At 35.2% G+C, this 15,747-nt stretch overlaps 1 protein-coding gene across 4 annotated transcripts in view; it reads right to left on the bottom strand.

Moving 5' to 3' along the window:
• The window catches only part of NCKAP1 (NCK associated protein 1), a 111,272-nt gene that overhangs the window by 83,247 nt on the left and 12,278 nt on the right, over window positions 1-15,747 (bottom strand). For 2 of the 4 annotated variants that reach the window (XM_060409664.1, XM_060409665.1), the window contains exons 2-3: window positions 14,133-14,150; window positions 12,981-13,091 (exon numbers count right to left, since the gene is read on the bottom strand). In XM_060409664.1, coding sequence (XP_060265647.1) covers window positions 12,981-13,091; window positions 14,133-14,150 — 129 coding nt within the window. The remainder of the gene's footprint in view (window positions 1-12,980; window positions 13,092-14,132; window positions 14,151-15,747) is intronic. The other 2 variants (XM_027964768.3, XM_060409666.1) reach the window with 1 other exon arrangement.

The raw sequence follows: 15,747 nt of genomic DNA, 5'->3' as shown, positions 1-15,747 counted from the left end.
GGGTCGTGAAGATCTTTTTTGTATAGTTCTGTGTATTCTTGCCACCTCTTCTTAATTCTTCTGCTTCTGTTAGGTCCATGCCATTTCTGTCCTTTATCTCGAGCCCATCTTCGCATGAAATGTTCTCTTGGTATCTCTAATTTTCTTGAAGAGATCTCTATTCTTTCCTATTTTAAAGGCACCATTTTCCATTATGAATGAAAATGTAAATGAAGCTAATCCCTTTACACTCAATTTTAGTAATATTCTTTAAAAGTTTTTCAAATATGCGATTAGCTTGTTTTCATAACCTAGGTATAGAGAAATAAGTTAGGCTTTTCTTACTCGTTAGACGTCGTAACTGTAACTGATAATTATACTGCACTGTTTATGTCAAGATGGCTTCATGTGCTATTGACATGCGCAAGGTAGCATGACAACATTAGGGAGTCCTTGCCAGCCATACTTTTCACTTTTAAAGTTTTTATTTCTTTTCCTATCAATTATCATTTGCTCCTGATCAACGTATCTTTTAACATCAATGCTTTGGAAAATATATTTTTTACAATTTTACCTAGGTAAACTCAACAAGCTTGGGCACATGGAGAACCAATAAGCTTATTTCTGAATAAACTTCACTCTTCATAAACTACTATTTCTGGTTAGTCAAAATAATTTTTTAAACAGGTTTACTGAGGTATAATTTATATATCATAAATTAATCTATCAACTAAATAACTGAAAATTAAATAATTGTAGTAAATACATAAGAGTTGTACAACCACCAACCCTACCCAGTTTTAGAACATTTACATTATCCCAAAAAGTTCTCTTGTGCCCATTTATAGTTAATACCATTCTCGCCTCCAGTCCTAATACTGATCTGCTTTCTGCCTCAATAAATTTGCTTTTTCCAGACATACCCTATAAAATGAAATCATACATAAACTTTTTACAACCAGCTTCTTTCATTTAGCCTAATGTTTCTGCAGTTCATCCATGCTATAACATGTGCTGGTAGCTTGTTCCTTTTAATTGCTAAATAGTGATCCATTAAATGCATATACCAATTTAGTTTATTCATCAATTGATGGGCATTTGAATTACTTTCATTTTTAAGCTATTTTGAACTATGAATGCTGCTATAAACATAGCCATGTGTGGACATGTAAAGTACTTTCATTTTTCTTGAGCAGATTCCTAGAAGTGGTATTGCTTCCTTTTGAGTTCTCAAGTGCAACTCAAGAGAGGCATGTGATAAGAAAAGTAACCTCTAGATAAGAGTCAAGTTACTATAATTATATACTATATATTTATTCAACAAATACCCCAACCTGATATTATATTGTCAGACACTGTTGGAGGAGCTAGGGATAAAGCTATGAATAAAATGCTGACCCTGGCCCTAAATGAACATACAATCTAATGAGGAATATTTATGTAGGTATACAGGTAACTCTTCCTTTTTTTAAAGTATATATAGTTTTTAAAATCTGGTTACACCACAACTAACTTACAGGTGCAAGGTTCAAAGCTGGTGAAAATTTGTGATGATTAATTCCCATTTTCCCTTCAAGACAGAGACCCTCATCAACTTGTAATAATGTAAATGAAGTTTAAAGGAAAAAACAACCCCTACACAAAATGCTATGAGAAAGACTACAACAAGAAAGGTCAGAGCTTCAAAGGGTAGTAAAGATGATGAGCAAGATGGAGAAAATTAAAGAAGGGCCATACACTCAAGGATTATTTTTGTTACTTGATTAAATGATGACAGAGAGTGGAGGCTCATGATTAGGCTGCCTCAATCAGGAGGCCTGTAAAGAGGAATAAAGTTGATGCTTAAGCTGTCTTGCACTCTTTCTGACCTTTTTGGACATCTGATGTTCTTGGGAGACTTGGAGGTAAGGTGAAGTGGCATCAATGGGAGAATAATTCCCACTTGATCTTTTAATACCCACTTTCTAATACCACCCTAATACCCACTTAATACCCTGAAAGTGAAAGTCACTCAGTCGTGTCTGACTCTTTGTGACCCCATGGACTATAGAGTCCATGGAATTCTCTAGGCCAGAATACTGGAGTGGATAGCCTTTCCCTTCTCCAGGGGATCTTCCCAACCCAGGGATTGAACCAAGGTCTCCCACATTGCAGGCAGATGTTTTACCAACTGAGCCACAAGGAAAGCCCAGGCAGGGTAGGCTGATCATAAAGGGCTTTCAAGAAGGTGGGGTACTTAATATCCTACCTTCATCAATTCTTTGAACTCAGAGGGAGCTCCTACCTACACACTCTACTACTCTTTCTTGAAAACATACCATCTCATGCTCAGTCTCCCCTTTTATCCATCTTAAGATCAACTGGCCCATCATTATGTTACTCCCTTGTAACTCTCTGCCTCTGTCATACTTGCCAGATAAACCCACAGTAGGAGAAAGCCTATACCTATGCTCTGACTCCATCTCAACCGGAATTCACTATCACCAACCCTAGATGAGTTACAACATTTTGCCATTTTCACCATCAATTCCCTCTCCCAACTCTCCTCAGTGACTATGCGACTCCTCCTCTCTCTCAATAATGCCTCTTCAACTTGATTCTCAGGTTAATGCTTGCCTAAGCTGGACCTTATATATATAGCTGGCTACTCAACATCTCCATTCAGACTTCTAGTAGGTCTCTCAAACTTAACATATCTAATACTGAGCTACTGAGTACTATCCCTTCTATAATCTAACCCTAAGTAATCTTATTTCTTCATCCCAATAAATCTTGATATTTCCTAATCCAAAAACCTTAGGATCTTAAATTTCTCACTGTTTTATATACCCCATACTCAATGCATCAGCAAATACTATAGGCTCTGTCTTCAAAACATCCAGAATCTGAACATTTCTCACCTTTACCACCCTAGGCCATGCCACACTCAGCTCTTTCAATGACAACAAATTGCCTAATCAGCTTCTCTGTTTCTACCTCTGTTTTTTTCTGCAGAATCTCTCTCAATCCACCAACCACAGTGACCATAGGTATATCACTTTATTCCTCTATTACTCCTCTACAATAACATCTCAACTCAAGAGTAGCTAACCAAAGTCCTTACTATGTTTGAGAAAGCCCTTTACAATCTGCCTACCCCTTCAACCATCGTCCTTATCTCCTACCACTATCTCCCAGCTCCTTCCCCAGGGGGGACTCTGGCCTACCTCCCTTTCCCTGAACAAGCCAGGTATGCTCCCACCTGAGCTTCTGCCATTGCTGCTCCCTAAACACAGAAGGCTCCTTCCCTGGCTCACCTCACATCCTCCTAACTTTAAATCTCCGCCCTGCTGTCTCCTCAGTAAGGCCTTTCTCAGCTCAAGTCAATTAGCATCTCCCCATTATCACTCTGGAGCAGGCTATGGCACCCCATTCCACTCCTCTTACCTGGAAAATCCCATGGATGGAGGAGCCTGGTGGGCTAGTCCATGGGGTCGCTAAGAGTCGGACATGACTGAGCAACTTCACTTTGACTTTTCACTTTCATGCACTGGAGAAAGAAATGGCAACCCACTCCAGTATTCTTGCCTAGAGAATCCCAGGGATGGGGGAGGTTGGTGGGCTGCCGTCTACGGGGTCGCACAGAGTCGGACACGACTGAAGCGACTCAGCAGCACCAGCAGCAGCAGTATCCCTCTTCGTTCTTTTTAGAACTCATCTCTACCTGGCAATGTGTTCCTATTCTAATCGACCTCTGTCCAGAAGAGTATAACTTCCAAGACCAGTGATATGATTTATTTGCTGCTGGATTCCCTCTCCCAGAATAGGACTCAGCTCATAGAAGGCACCCAGTAAATGTTTTAAATAAATAAAACTATGGGAACACATACAAGTGGTACTTAACCTAATTAGAAAGGGTTAGAAAAAGCTTCTCTGAAATGGTGACATTTAAGGATAAACCTGAAAGACAAGTAGAAATTAGCCTAGTGAAGGAATATGGGAGAGAAAGATTTTTCTAGATAATAAAAATAACAAAATGCTAGAGGCAAGAGAAAGAATGGCCATTTGTGCCATCAAAGTGTACAAATAAGTCTCCCCAAATAAAATACTGCTTTAAAAATAGTCTATTTCCCCAAGGAGGAAAATGAGGGCTAACACAGTATAATATCCTATATATTCCTGGCCAAAGACTATTAGGGTATGTATTTAAAACAGTATTAGCCAAGATGAGCGCTAAGAAGAACAAAAGTAAAACAAACATTTTGCAACATCTGTTATTTATTCGCTTATAGTTCCTTCTGCTATCTTTGATTTTAGAGCTTGGCAAATAACTTTTGGTTTGACAAAAGGTAAAACTGGACTGGCCGTGAAAAACAATAATCAGATACCATGTCAAAGGTACTCAAAGGATACCAGGTTAAAAGTGGCCAAAGGCCCCTTCAAAGAAATGACTCAAAAAAACAAAACTAAAGATCAACAATGCCACTAGGTTTGGTAACATACTTTGCTGTTATGAAGGAAATCACAATCATCATTGCAGTCAAAGGGATTAGCTAACAACATCCGGAAGATGGCTGAAAAACTGGCAAGATATAACTTTAGGAAATTTTAAGAAAATGAATAAATAATTGCAAATGGCAGGAATGCATCTCCTTGGGGACTATGCTATGAAACCCCAAGACAAAGCTCACTGGCCATTTTACCTGCCGAAAAATTGACAGCAGTTTTTGTAGTTTAGTATAATTATTATTAAACTATTAAACTATTATTGTAGTTTAGTATAATTAGAACATACAATGCACAAGACTCACAAAATAAGGTGATTTTAAAACATATGTATTTTGGGATCACAAGAACCACCCTTGGGAATATGACAAAAGCTGAAAAATACACTGACACATCAACTCTGTATACAATTTCGGGGATTCCCAAACTCTATGAAATTCAGTGTGAAAGTTCAGTCAGTCAGTCAGTTCAGTTGCTCAGTAGTCTCTGACTCTTTGAGACCCCATGGACTGCAGCACGCCAGGCTTCCCTGTTCATCACCAACTCCTGGAGCTTGCTCAAACTCATGTCCATCGAGTCAGTAATGCCATCCAACCATCTCATCCTCTGTCGTCCCCTTCTCCTCCTGCCTTCAATCTTTCCCAGATTCAGGGTCTTTTTCAAGAGCTAATTCTTCGCATCAGGTGGCCAAAATATTTGGAATTTCAGCTTCAGCATTGGTCCTTCCAATGAATATTCAGGACTGACTGCCTTTAGGACTGACTGGTTGGATCTCCTTACAGTCCAAGGGACTCTCAAGAGTCTTCTCCAACACCACAGTTCAAAAGCATCAATTCTTCAGGACTCAGCTTTCTTTATAGTCCAACTCTCACATCCACACATGACCACTGGAAAAACCATAGCTTTGACTAGACGGACCTTTGTCAGCAAAGTAATGTCTCCGCTTTTTAATATGCTGTCTAGGTTGGTCATAGCTTTTCTTCCAAGGAGTAAGCATCTTTTAATTTCATGTCAGCAGTCATCATCTGCAGTGATTTTGGAGCCCCCCAAAAATAAAGTCTCTCACTGTTTTCAATGTTTCCCTATCTACTTGCTATGAAGTGATGGGACCGGATGCCATGATCTTCGTTTTCTGAATGTTGAGTTTTAAGGCAACTTTTTCACTCTCCTCTTTCACTTTCATCAAGAGGCTCTTTAGTTCTTCTTCACTTTCTGCCATAAGGGTGGTGTCATCTGCATATCTGAGGTTATTGATATTTCTCCTCGCAATCTTGATTCTAGCTTCTGCTTCCTCCAGCCCAGCATTTCTCATGATGTATTCTGCATATAAGTTAAATAAACAGGGTGACAATATCAGCCTTGATGTACTCCTTTCCTAATTTGGAACCAGTCTGTTGTTCCATGTCCAGTTCTAACTGTTGTTTCTTGACCTACTCACAGATTTCTCAGGAGGCAGGTAAGGTGGTCTGGTATTCCCATCTCTTTCAGAATTTTCCACAGTTTGTTGTGATCTACACAGCCAAAGGCTTTGTGAGAACCAATACACTTGGGATAATAAAGAGAAATATATCCTGGGATGAAAGCTATGCAGCAGGCTTATGAAAACTGTCCAGAGGAAAGTTGGAAGACAGAGGGTTATAGGAGAGTGGGTTCCAGAAAAAAAGGAAAGCTTACAGAAAGGTGGCATGAATTTTAGACTAGATAAATTTTAATATTCTGTAAAGAAAACTAATTCAGGAAAGTCATAATATTTATCTATGGAACAAATAACTGTGAAATAGTTCTGGAAGACAGAATCCATTTCATTTTGATAATAAATATATATATAAATACATGTAATATAAAAATATTATATTATTTGGACTTCTAAGAAAGTCCAAAGTGTGATAATGGAGTGAAGAAATACAAATCAAATATTCAGGTCTTTGCCAATTATTTTAACTTTTACAATCAGCATATAATTTAATCTCAGAACACTGTATGATTACAGGACCAAAGGAAAGCATTAGGAATTCTGGCAACATGAAAGTATAAATGACCAAGGTTATGGTTATAAATATAGAGAAATACACTATTTAAAGTTTAAAAAGGAAGTAACCAATGAAACGAAAATATTAACCAAAAAAAAAAAAAAAAGCAAACCCCATCAAACATCAGGAAGAGGGGAGAGGATAGAGGCAGGGAGGAAACAATGAGCTAAATCCTCATATTTTGTAGCAAAGAATTAACAGATGCTATCTAAAATTGGCAAACAAATATATAAAAGAATGAGCATATTTCTTATAGTTCTGGAGGTAACCTCCAGGTATACTAAAAATACAGGTTCCCCTGAGAAATATGAGCAGGATAGGAAAGAGTGGATTAGGATTACATACATTCACATTTCATCCTAAATTCTTCCAGACTATTTAATTATGATATATTCATGATAGCATGGTAAAAATTAAAAGTAAAAAAAGAAAGCCAGTTTAGGTAGGTCTTTAGTGCTGATGCAATTCCTGCCAGCACTTGACCTATTTCAAATTCTTTTTAAATATATCAAAGCAAGGTTTACTTGTTTTTTCTATTGAGGGGTTCATTCTTTTATTAATTTTCTTTCTTATTTAAGCTAGAAATAAAGACTATTACATGTGGAAGAGATATTAATTGAATGTTGATGACACTTTTAAAAAAGAATATAGACACAAGTTAGTTCTCATTGTATTAAAATTTCTTGAATTTTAGTCAAAATCAAGTATTTCTTTTAAGTTTCTATGAGAATATACACATACCTCTTTACTAAAGTATACATCATCAAAACTGTTACATTACTTTTACTGTAAGATGATTCCTTCTATAATCAAAGTATTATTTGCTAGCCTACTACATCCAAATCAACAGAGATTGAAAGATGGGTGCATGGAGAACAGAGGAATGAGGTTCCACAAAGAAAGAGATCACTTTTGTTTTGCTCCCCCTAGTGGAGGCTGGAGGAAAGGAAGGAGGGGAGTAACAGGAGAGACACGGTGGGGGGGAGGGGGGGTGCGCGTGGGCGGGCATGAAGAGCTTTGATGGGATCATTACAGCACTTCACTTGTCAGAGCAGGACTCACAGATCTGAAAGGACACATTCAGAAGACATTAAAGACAGTATTAAAAGCGACAAACCCTCAACGACCAGTTTAACATTTTGTAAAAGTTAGAGGGGTTTCTGAAGGTCTCTAGGTTTAGGTAACCAAGTGAATTGTAATGATTCAAAACAAAGAATACAGAAAAGACACAGAATGGAGGATAACCATGTGTTCAACACTGGACACAAAGTGTGATGTTCAGCTTGTGGAGCTGTCCAAAGTGTAACTAGAGACAGTATATTACTAGATAGTGTAGTATCTAGCATGTTACTTAGTTGATAATATATTGTTTAGATGAAGCCATGGAAGTATAAAATGTTTTCTTACATACATATACTGCAGGAAGTGGAAAAAAAAGGTCATTTAGAAATATCTACATGAAAACAGCTGCTAGAAAAAAAAGTTCGTGAAACAGACCTGAAAGTTAGAGAAGTAATATAAACAAAAGCTTCCATTTTTCAAAAGCAATGTGTTACACAAGTCTGCTGAGTGGTAAAACCAAAACTCAAATTTTGTTGTCTATCCTTTTAACCAATATAGCACCATCATGATGGAAGCCATGACAAGACAAGTAATGCCCATTTTAGAGACCAACTAGGAATAAGCAAGTTTCCTTACCCTTTCATTCTAACTCCTGACTAAACCACAGTGCATGTGTCCAGAGCCTCCCCATACCCACCCTCAATACCACCACCCCATCCCCAAAACACATTTATGCTTTCAAGAAGCTAGGGCTCCACTAAAAAGTACAATTATTTTTATAGCTAATAACATAAAGTGTTTTAAAGTGTTGGTAAATTTGGATCTTGACATAGTTATAGACAATATTTCAATAAATGAAAGCTAGCTAAGTTAAAACTTATCAATTAGGTTCATTTACTCTTCATTATTTAGTGTCTTGCATGAGCCAAGCACTTGGGATAAAATGGTGTCTAAAAACAGACTTTAACGTTGTGCCTCTGAACAAACTATGATGAAATTATCTCACTTTTAGAGTTGCTTTGTCTTGTCTTGAGTGACCTTGTAAGCTACTTAATTAAAAATGTTTATTACATATAATAGCATCTTGTAATATTATGCTCCAAGAAAAAGGAAATAAACAATAACACAAAACATTCCTCTAAATTTGAAAGCTTAACTTCAAATTATTTCAATAATGGCCTATACCTAAGTCCAGAATCCCTGTATTATTGTACCACCCCAATCACTAATAATGTCTTCATTCTTAGGGAGTTAAGACCTAACTAAACATACATAAGACAGTAATTTACATCATTTTCTCCTTAATTTGGGAATCAAAGTTTTATACTAATGTACAATAAATAAGAAAATTCCTTAATGATACTTTTGAGCCAGATATTTTCATGGTTTTAAACTAGCTTTTAGATGTAAATACAGCATAGGAAGAAAGGGGGGATTAAGTTTTTAGAAGTTTAAGAAAAAAATTTCTTAAAAGTTTTAATATACACCTGAACATTAGCTTTAAGAATTTCTTGGGCAAAACAACCTTTACCTATTGATAAAATAAGGAGTTTCTACTCTTTTCTTCATCCAGGGAAATAACAGATTTCCCTCTATATGTTCGTAAGAAATCTATGAGAAACAAACCATAAATCCATTTGACAGTAACACTTTCAAAACAATGGAAGATATGGTACAAATAACCTTTCAGCTCAGAAATGTTTTCCTTATCTACATTAAATAAGAACATCTATAAAGCCTATTAAAACATATAGCCGGGGGCTTCCCTGGTGGTCCAGTGGTTATGAATCTGCCTGCCAATGAAGGGCACATGGGTTTGATCCCTGGTCCGGGAAGAATCCACCTGCCAAGGAGTAACTAAGCCCATGCGCCACAACTACTGAGTCCGCTTGCCCCAGAGCCCATGCGCCACAACGAAGAAATCACCGGAGCGAGAGGCCCGCCTGCTGCAACTAGAGAGTGGCCTCTGCTTGCAGCAACTACAGAAAGCGCACTCACAGTAACCAAGACCTGGCTCAGCCCAAAAGAAATAAATAAATCTTAATTTAAAAGAAAGCCCCCCCACACACATATTGTTCAGTTGTAAGTCGTCTCCGACTCTTTGTGACTCCATGGTCCCTCCAGGCTCCTCTGTCCATGAGCTTCTCCAGGCAAGAATATTGGAGTGGGATGCCATGTCCTTCTCCACACATATATATTCTGTGTGGCATATATTAGACAGTCAATTAAATAGCTGCTATAATAAAACTGGCTTTTATTCATATGAATTTTATTTAATCGACTGCTTTGAAGCATATAGGGCATTTAATTCAACACCATGATCCAGGAAAAAAAGATTACATTCCTTGGTATGGACTCTCCCTAAGTCCAAAATTGGGGGTGGGGTAGAATTTGTAAATTTACAACTGGTCACAACTACACAAGACAGTAAAAGTGACTCAACAGATTCAACATCATCACTACATGTTAGGAACCAATCCTATTAGTTGGCACTGCCCTCCTTCACTGTATACGAGATACCTATGTGCTCCCAGTTTCTACTGGATTTAAAAGTATGGGAGCTGGCACAAAGCAGATACCTGAGAAACAATTTTTTAAAAAAATCAATTTTTCGCTGCAAAATAAGACTGGCTTTTTTGTAAGGATCATTTTAGAAACTTGAAAGCAAAAATTTTGCTGACTTTTCCACTGAAACAATCTTTCTGTGACTGCCTTTCCTGAAACTGAGGGCAAGTGGTGCTTGTGTAGCATGCATGAAAACAGAAACACCGCTAATCAGTAATTCTCCCTGATCCCTGAGATAATACAAGCATGCTCTATAGCACGTATCTCTACAATGGCCCGAAGACCAGGAATAAGAGGAGGAAAAAGCCAGCTGTGATGTCAATACCACTTCTTCAGTGTATTTAGCCAGAAATCTGTAAGCTCCCATCATCCCAGACAATACTGTCATTCGCTGTCCTTATTTTTCTATTAACCACTTCTCTAGAATTAAAACATTACAAGATGAAATCCCTCATTTCTCATTTCCTAAGCCAAACTAGCTAGGAACTTCTCATGAGGATTTTAGCAGGCCCAAATCAAAACTAAGATCACAAAACTTCACAAACAGTACACACAGTACTTTAGCATGTAGAGAAACAACAGAATGGCATTACACAGAATAGCTGTAAAGGCCATATGACAAAATTCAGACTTTGCTAACAACACAACCAGAGTACCTTCTACAAGCAGAGACAACATTTAACAATGGTGTATAATTGATTTTATAGGTTAAACATATAATTATCACACGACCCAGCAATTCTACTCCAAGGTATATATTTCCAAGAGAAATAAAAAACGTATGTCCATATAACTTTCACATAAACATTCATAGTAGTAGTATCCATAATAGCCAAAAAGCAGAAACAACTCAAGCATCCATCAGTTGATGAATGGATAAATAAAAGGTGATATATCCACACAATGGAATATTTTTTGGCAATAAAAAGTACTGATATATGCTACAACCTGAATACATGCTAAACCTTGAAAACAGTATACTAAGTGAAAGAAGCCAGTCAAAAAAGACACATTATTTATTTTATCTAAAAAATCTACAGGACAGGCAAGCATACAGAAGGAGATTCATGTCTGCCTAGAGTTGGGGTGGTGGGGATACTGGCAGGAGTGACTGCTAATGGGTCTTGGGTTTCTTGTGGGGAAGATGAAGATGATCTAAAATTGATTGCGGCACTGAGATACACAACTCTGTGGATGGACTAAAACCCACTGAATTGTACATTTTAAACAGGTGAACTGTACGCTATGTGAATCATATCTGAATAGTTATTTAAAAAATCAATTTCATGCTATAAAAGTTGAAAAATAAACTATTAAAAAACAACAATAACAAAAACCTAGTATTACTGTAAACAGCATGCCCAGCAAATCAAAGATTATCAATTTATTCAACAAAAAAAATTACTGATATGAAATGTTTAATCAGATCTTGCTAATTTTCTAATAAAAGGTCTCATATCAAGGAACTATGCTTATTCTCATACAGAAATTTATACACACGTATAAATTAAATTGAAAAGATTCTCTGAAGAGCTCATGTCACAGATTTTATAAGCCATGAGAAAGACAAGCATAAAATTAAATGTAAAATTAAATGTAAAACAGATTTCATTATAAAATCTCTTTTAGAGTGAGTATATAATCTCTCATATGAGTTAGTAAACTAATACCAACAATTGAAGAGAGTTTTCCACACAATAATAATGTTCTGAAGACATGTTCATTTTCAATTACCCATATGTAATCAGGAACTAACTGTGATATCTTAATATACCAATGATAAAAAAAATCTTCTGTGAAATGAAAGAAAGACTTCTATTAACCTATATTCACAAAAAAACACAAAACTTTTAAAATAAAAACTTAAAAAAATTATTTGAAAAGCACTTCATACTTATTTTGTTAGTTCTGACCGGTATTTTTCCTTCACATTAAAATATTTTTAAGTGAAAGTTGAATAACAGCCTAAATAGAAATCTTCAATGAACATACACATGATTTAAAGAAACCAAAAAATGGCAAAATATCTTTTAAGCAGAGCTTCATAAAAGTAGGGAGATTATATGTAAGAGGAAATTTCTAGACTAAGTTTGTACATTAAGGAAAAGAGAAAAGAATTATAAGGCCACCAGAGAAAAAAGGAAAAAGAGAAGACATGCAGAAAGAGTCCAAGTCAACAAAATTTAAATGAAAAGACCACAGTAAGGTGAAAAAACCCCCTAATTTCCTAAAGTTAGTTACTCATAGCAGTTATTATAAAGAATTACCAAAAGATATGTGAAGGAATTGGGAAGACTCTAAACGTTACCATCTTTCAATATAACACTATGAAAAATTTTACCATCTGAGGAAATGTAATATGGAATAATAAACATCCTAACACCATCAGCTTGTTCTCTTATTTAATATAACAAGTTTTTCTCAATTATAAAAAGAAACACATTTTAAAGCTAAACAGCTAATTATTAAAAACAATACAAGCTCTATGAGACATTTTCTAACTTCAAGACAAAGTTAAACCTATGACTATAAGAAAAAAGTCCCTAACTAGTCATGCAAATACTAATATTTGAAAATATATACATTATCTATTACCTTACTCTTTGTTGCAACTTGAAAGGGAATAAGTATATGTAAGAAATTAAGATCCTATTTTTCTGTAATAAAATGGCAATGTAGTTCAATGTTTTTTTTCACCAATTTCTGAGATAAGAATATTATCTCTAAAAGCCTTTAATGTATATAGTTTATATATTCAAAATACAAAGAATTAGATAAATAAGAGCTACTTCAAGTACTGACCATTACTTCCACTACAGATGGCTAAAATCAAGTAACATATAAATTTAAATGACTTACATTGTTGTTGCGAGTTTCTACAGCAGGGAATTTTCTGACTATGAATTTCACAGCAGATTCCAGGTTTTTGTCAATAAGGTAGGATGGTTTTGCCTTGGGGTCTCCACAAGCCTATAAAACAACAGTAATAAAAAAAAAGTGAAATGCATCGTTTTTCTAAAACCAAGAAATAATAGCAAATCTGTAATCAGAAATTAGAGAGATACTTGTTTTTGGTGAGCAGGTGATAAAATGAATAGGCAAAGTGCAGGGATTGTCACAGCTGAAATATGCAATGGGAGACAGTACAGAGATGTTCTTCTACTGAAAAAAAATGCATGGAAAGTTTCAAAGCAGTTAGCGCAGAACAGCAGTGAAGGAAAAAGCTCAAACCTAAAAAAAAAAAAAAGAAAGAAAAGAAAAAGAAAAAAAAATTCTTGGTTTGAGGTAGGATTGTATTCATCTGAAGCTAATAAAGTATTACAAAATTAAATATTCAATAAGAGTACTAGAAATGTTTCTATGTGTTATATAATAAAAGCTTATATTTAAATGTCTTTTCCAAAATGTTCTCCTCTTCAATCTAAACATTTTAAATACAAGAGCCCTAGTTCAAAAGAACTGGAAGGCACTAAAACTGGCCTTATAGTATTAACTTGTGTTGCCGAAAATCTGAGTTACAACATTGTTCTCCATCATACCAGCAGCACTTCAAACAATGAAATCTACATCTATTCTGTATCTCATAAGCACAGAACAAATGGAAATGTTTACATTTTGACCACATCAGCAGTACAGCATTCTCTATATTAAACTGTAAAGCATTGTACAAATGTAAGGCATTATTATTAGAAAGAACTTTTTACCTGAACTGTTAGCAATACAGAATAATCTTCAATACTGTTCAGTTTCATTCTGTGACATTATTAACTGCTTCCTAGTGAATTACTAAAATGGTAACATTTCTACTTAACTTCTTTTCATTGTATTTTAAAGAGGGTATGTCCTTTGAAAAGTTATCTATTATGTGTGAGGAAATACAATACTGTAATTTAATGTTTTTTCACTGTTTACTATAGCTATGTTGTGGATTGCAGAAAGAGAAGTCATGAAACATGAAACTGATCTGAAAGCGGGCAAGCGGGCAAAGGGAAGGTGAAAAGCTTTGCAAACCTTCCAAACTTGTCCTTGCTGGGGAAGCATTGTAATAAAAAGAGAGAAAATTACTTGTAAACAATGACTGTCAAACTCTGACATAGGTTTCAGTAGAGAACATATGCACTGCAGACTATGAATAACAAAACAAGATGGAAACTATATGGTGCTACAATTTTAAAGGTATTCTAAGTAGCAAGTTTTAGTACACAGTAAGTTTATAGAGTTTATATTATTCATATATACTTAAATACTGCTGTGAGGTGTACAACCATGTCAGTTTCTTGGTGCTCTTTCTAAATAACTTAAAAATAATACTAGAAGGAAAAAATAAAGACTACATGCAAGTATAAAAACAGGAGCAAAACCATCAGTGAAATTTTACATACCTTAAAAAGAAACGGTAGCCAAGAATAAAAATAAGTCGTTATTGGATGACCTTTGCACTTTAGCTCAAATTTCAACTGTTTTTCAAATACCAACTAACTCCTTACCAAGCCAAAGTATAAAAATCAATGCAAAAATTTCTATATTTTCCAAAAGGAAATAGGAATGGAGTAAGAATTATCTTAATTTTCAAACATAATCAGATAAAACAAAATTAACTATAAGAAATTTAGAACCTCATAATCTTTAGCCAGACTGACACAAAGCTATTGTATAAATTTCATTTCAATATCATAAACACTAATATATCTGACTTTTCCTCAGAGTAGACTGTCACTAGCTTAATATACTATCTCTCATAAGTTAACCTTCCAATTAACCCACATCCCCCAAAATATTATATATAGGAATAACTGAGAGCCACATAACTAAGAATTTGTACCAATGGAAATAGCTACATATTAGCAATTCCTTGTATCAATGATAAAATGAAAGCCAAGTTTCAAGAACATGCCTGAGGTAGTACAGAATACTAAAGTGATTCCAAATTCTTTTTAAATATTATGTATCATCTTTCATACTCTAATTATTTTAAAATTCAGTTATTCATTTTAACAATATAAGTGAAATAACTAATGAAATATAATAGACTACCATACCCATTCCCAGTGATCACAAGTTTTATTGTGTAAGAATTTGATCAAATAGCTAAAGATATATCTGTATATAAACAGCTCTTCCTTACTGCACAGAAAATAAAAAGAATGGAATTTCATTTCAGTGGAAAAATAAGTGGTTATATAGTCTTTCCTTGGAATTAATTTAACCTTTTTCCACACTACTACTGAGCCATATTTAAACAAACTACACTGGGAGACAGTATGCCATAAAGATTAAGAATACAGACCCTGGAATAGAAGACTAAATTTCAGTCTTCATCACTTACTATCCATGGGACAATCCATACTTGAATATATTATGACACATCTCCTAATCTCAATTTCTTCATGTGTAAATGGGGAAATTAGTATTTACCTAATAGCTATAATTATAATTACCTAAGTAAAAGTCTCATGTGAATAGTAACCACTGAATAGTCTTTATCATAGTAAACAGAATTAGAAATAATCACTAAGATTCTTTCCTCCAATCATTATTATTTACCCCAAGTCTAAACATAACCAAATTTGCTTTACTCATAGAAAACGAGGAGCCTAGTAGTTAAGAACATGAGTTATAAGATAGG

Source organism: Ovis aries, chromosome 2 (genome assembly GCF_016772045.2).
Source record: "Ovis aries strain OAR_USU_Benz2616 breed Rambouillet chromosome 2, ARS-UI_Ramb_v3.0, whole genome shotgun sequence".
In the NCBI taxonomy this organism is placed as follows: Eukaryota; Metazoa; Chordata; class Mammalia; order Artiodactyla; family Bovidae; genus Ovis; species Ovis aries.
The sequence above is the reverse complement of the archived record's forward strand: the minus strand, read 5'-3'. Positions and strand labels throughout refer to the sequence as shown.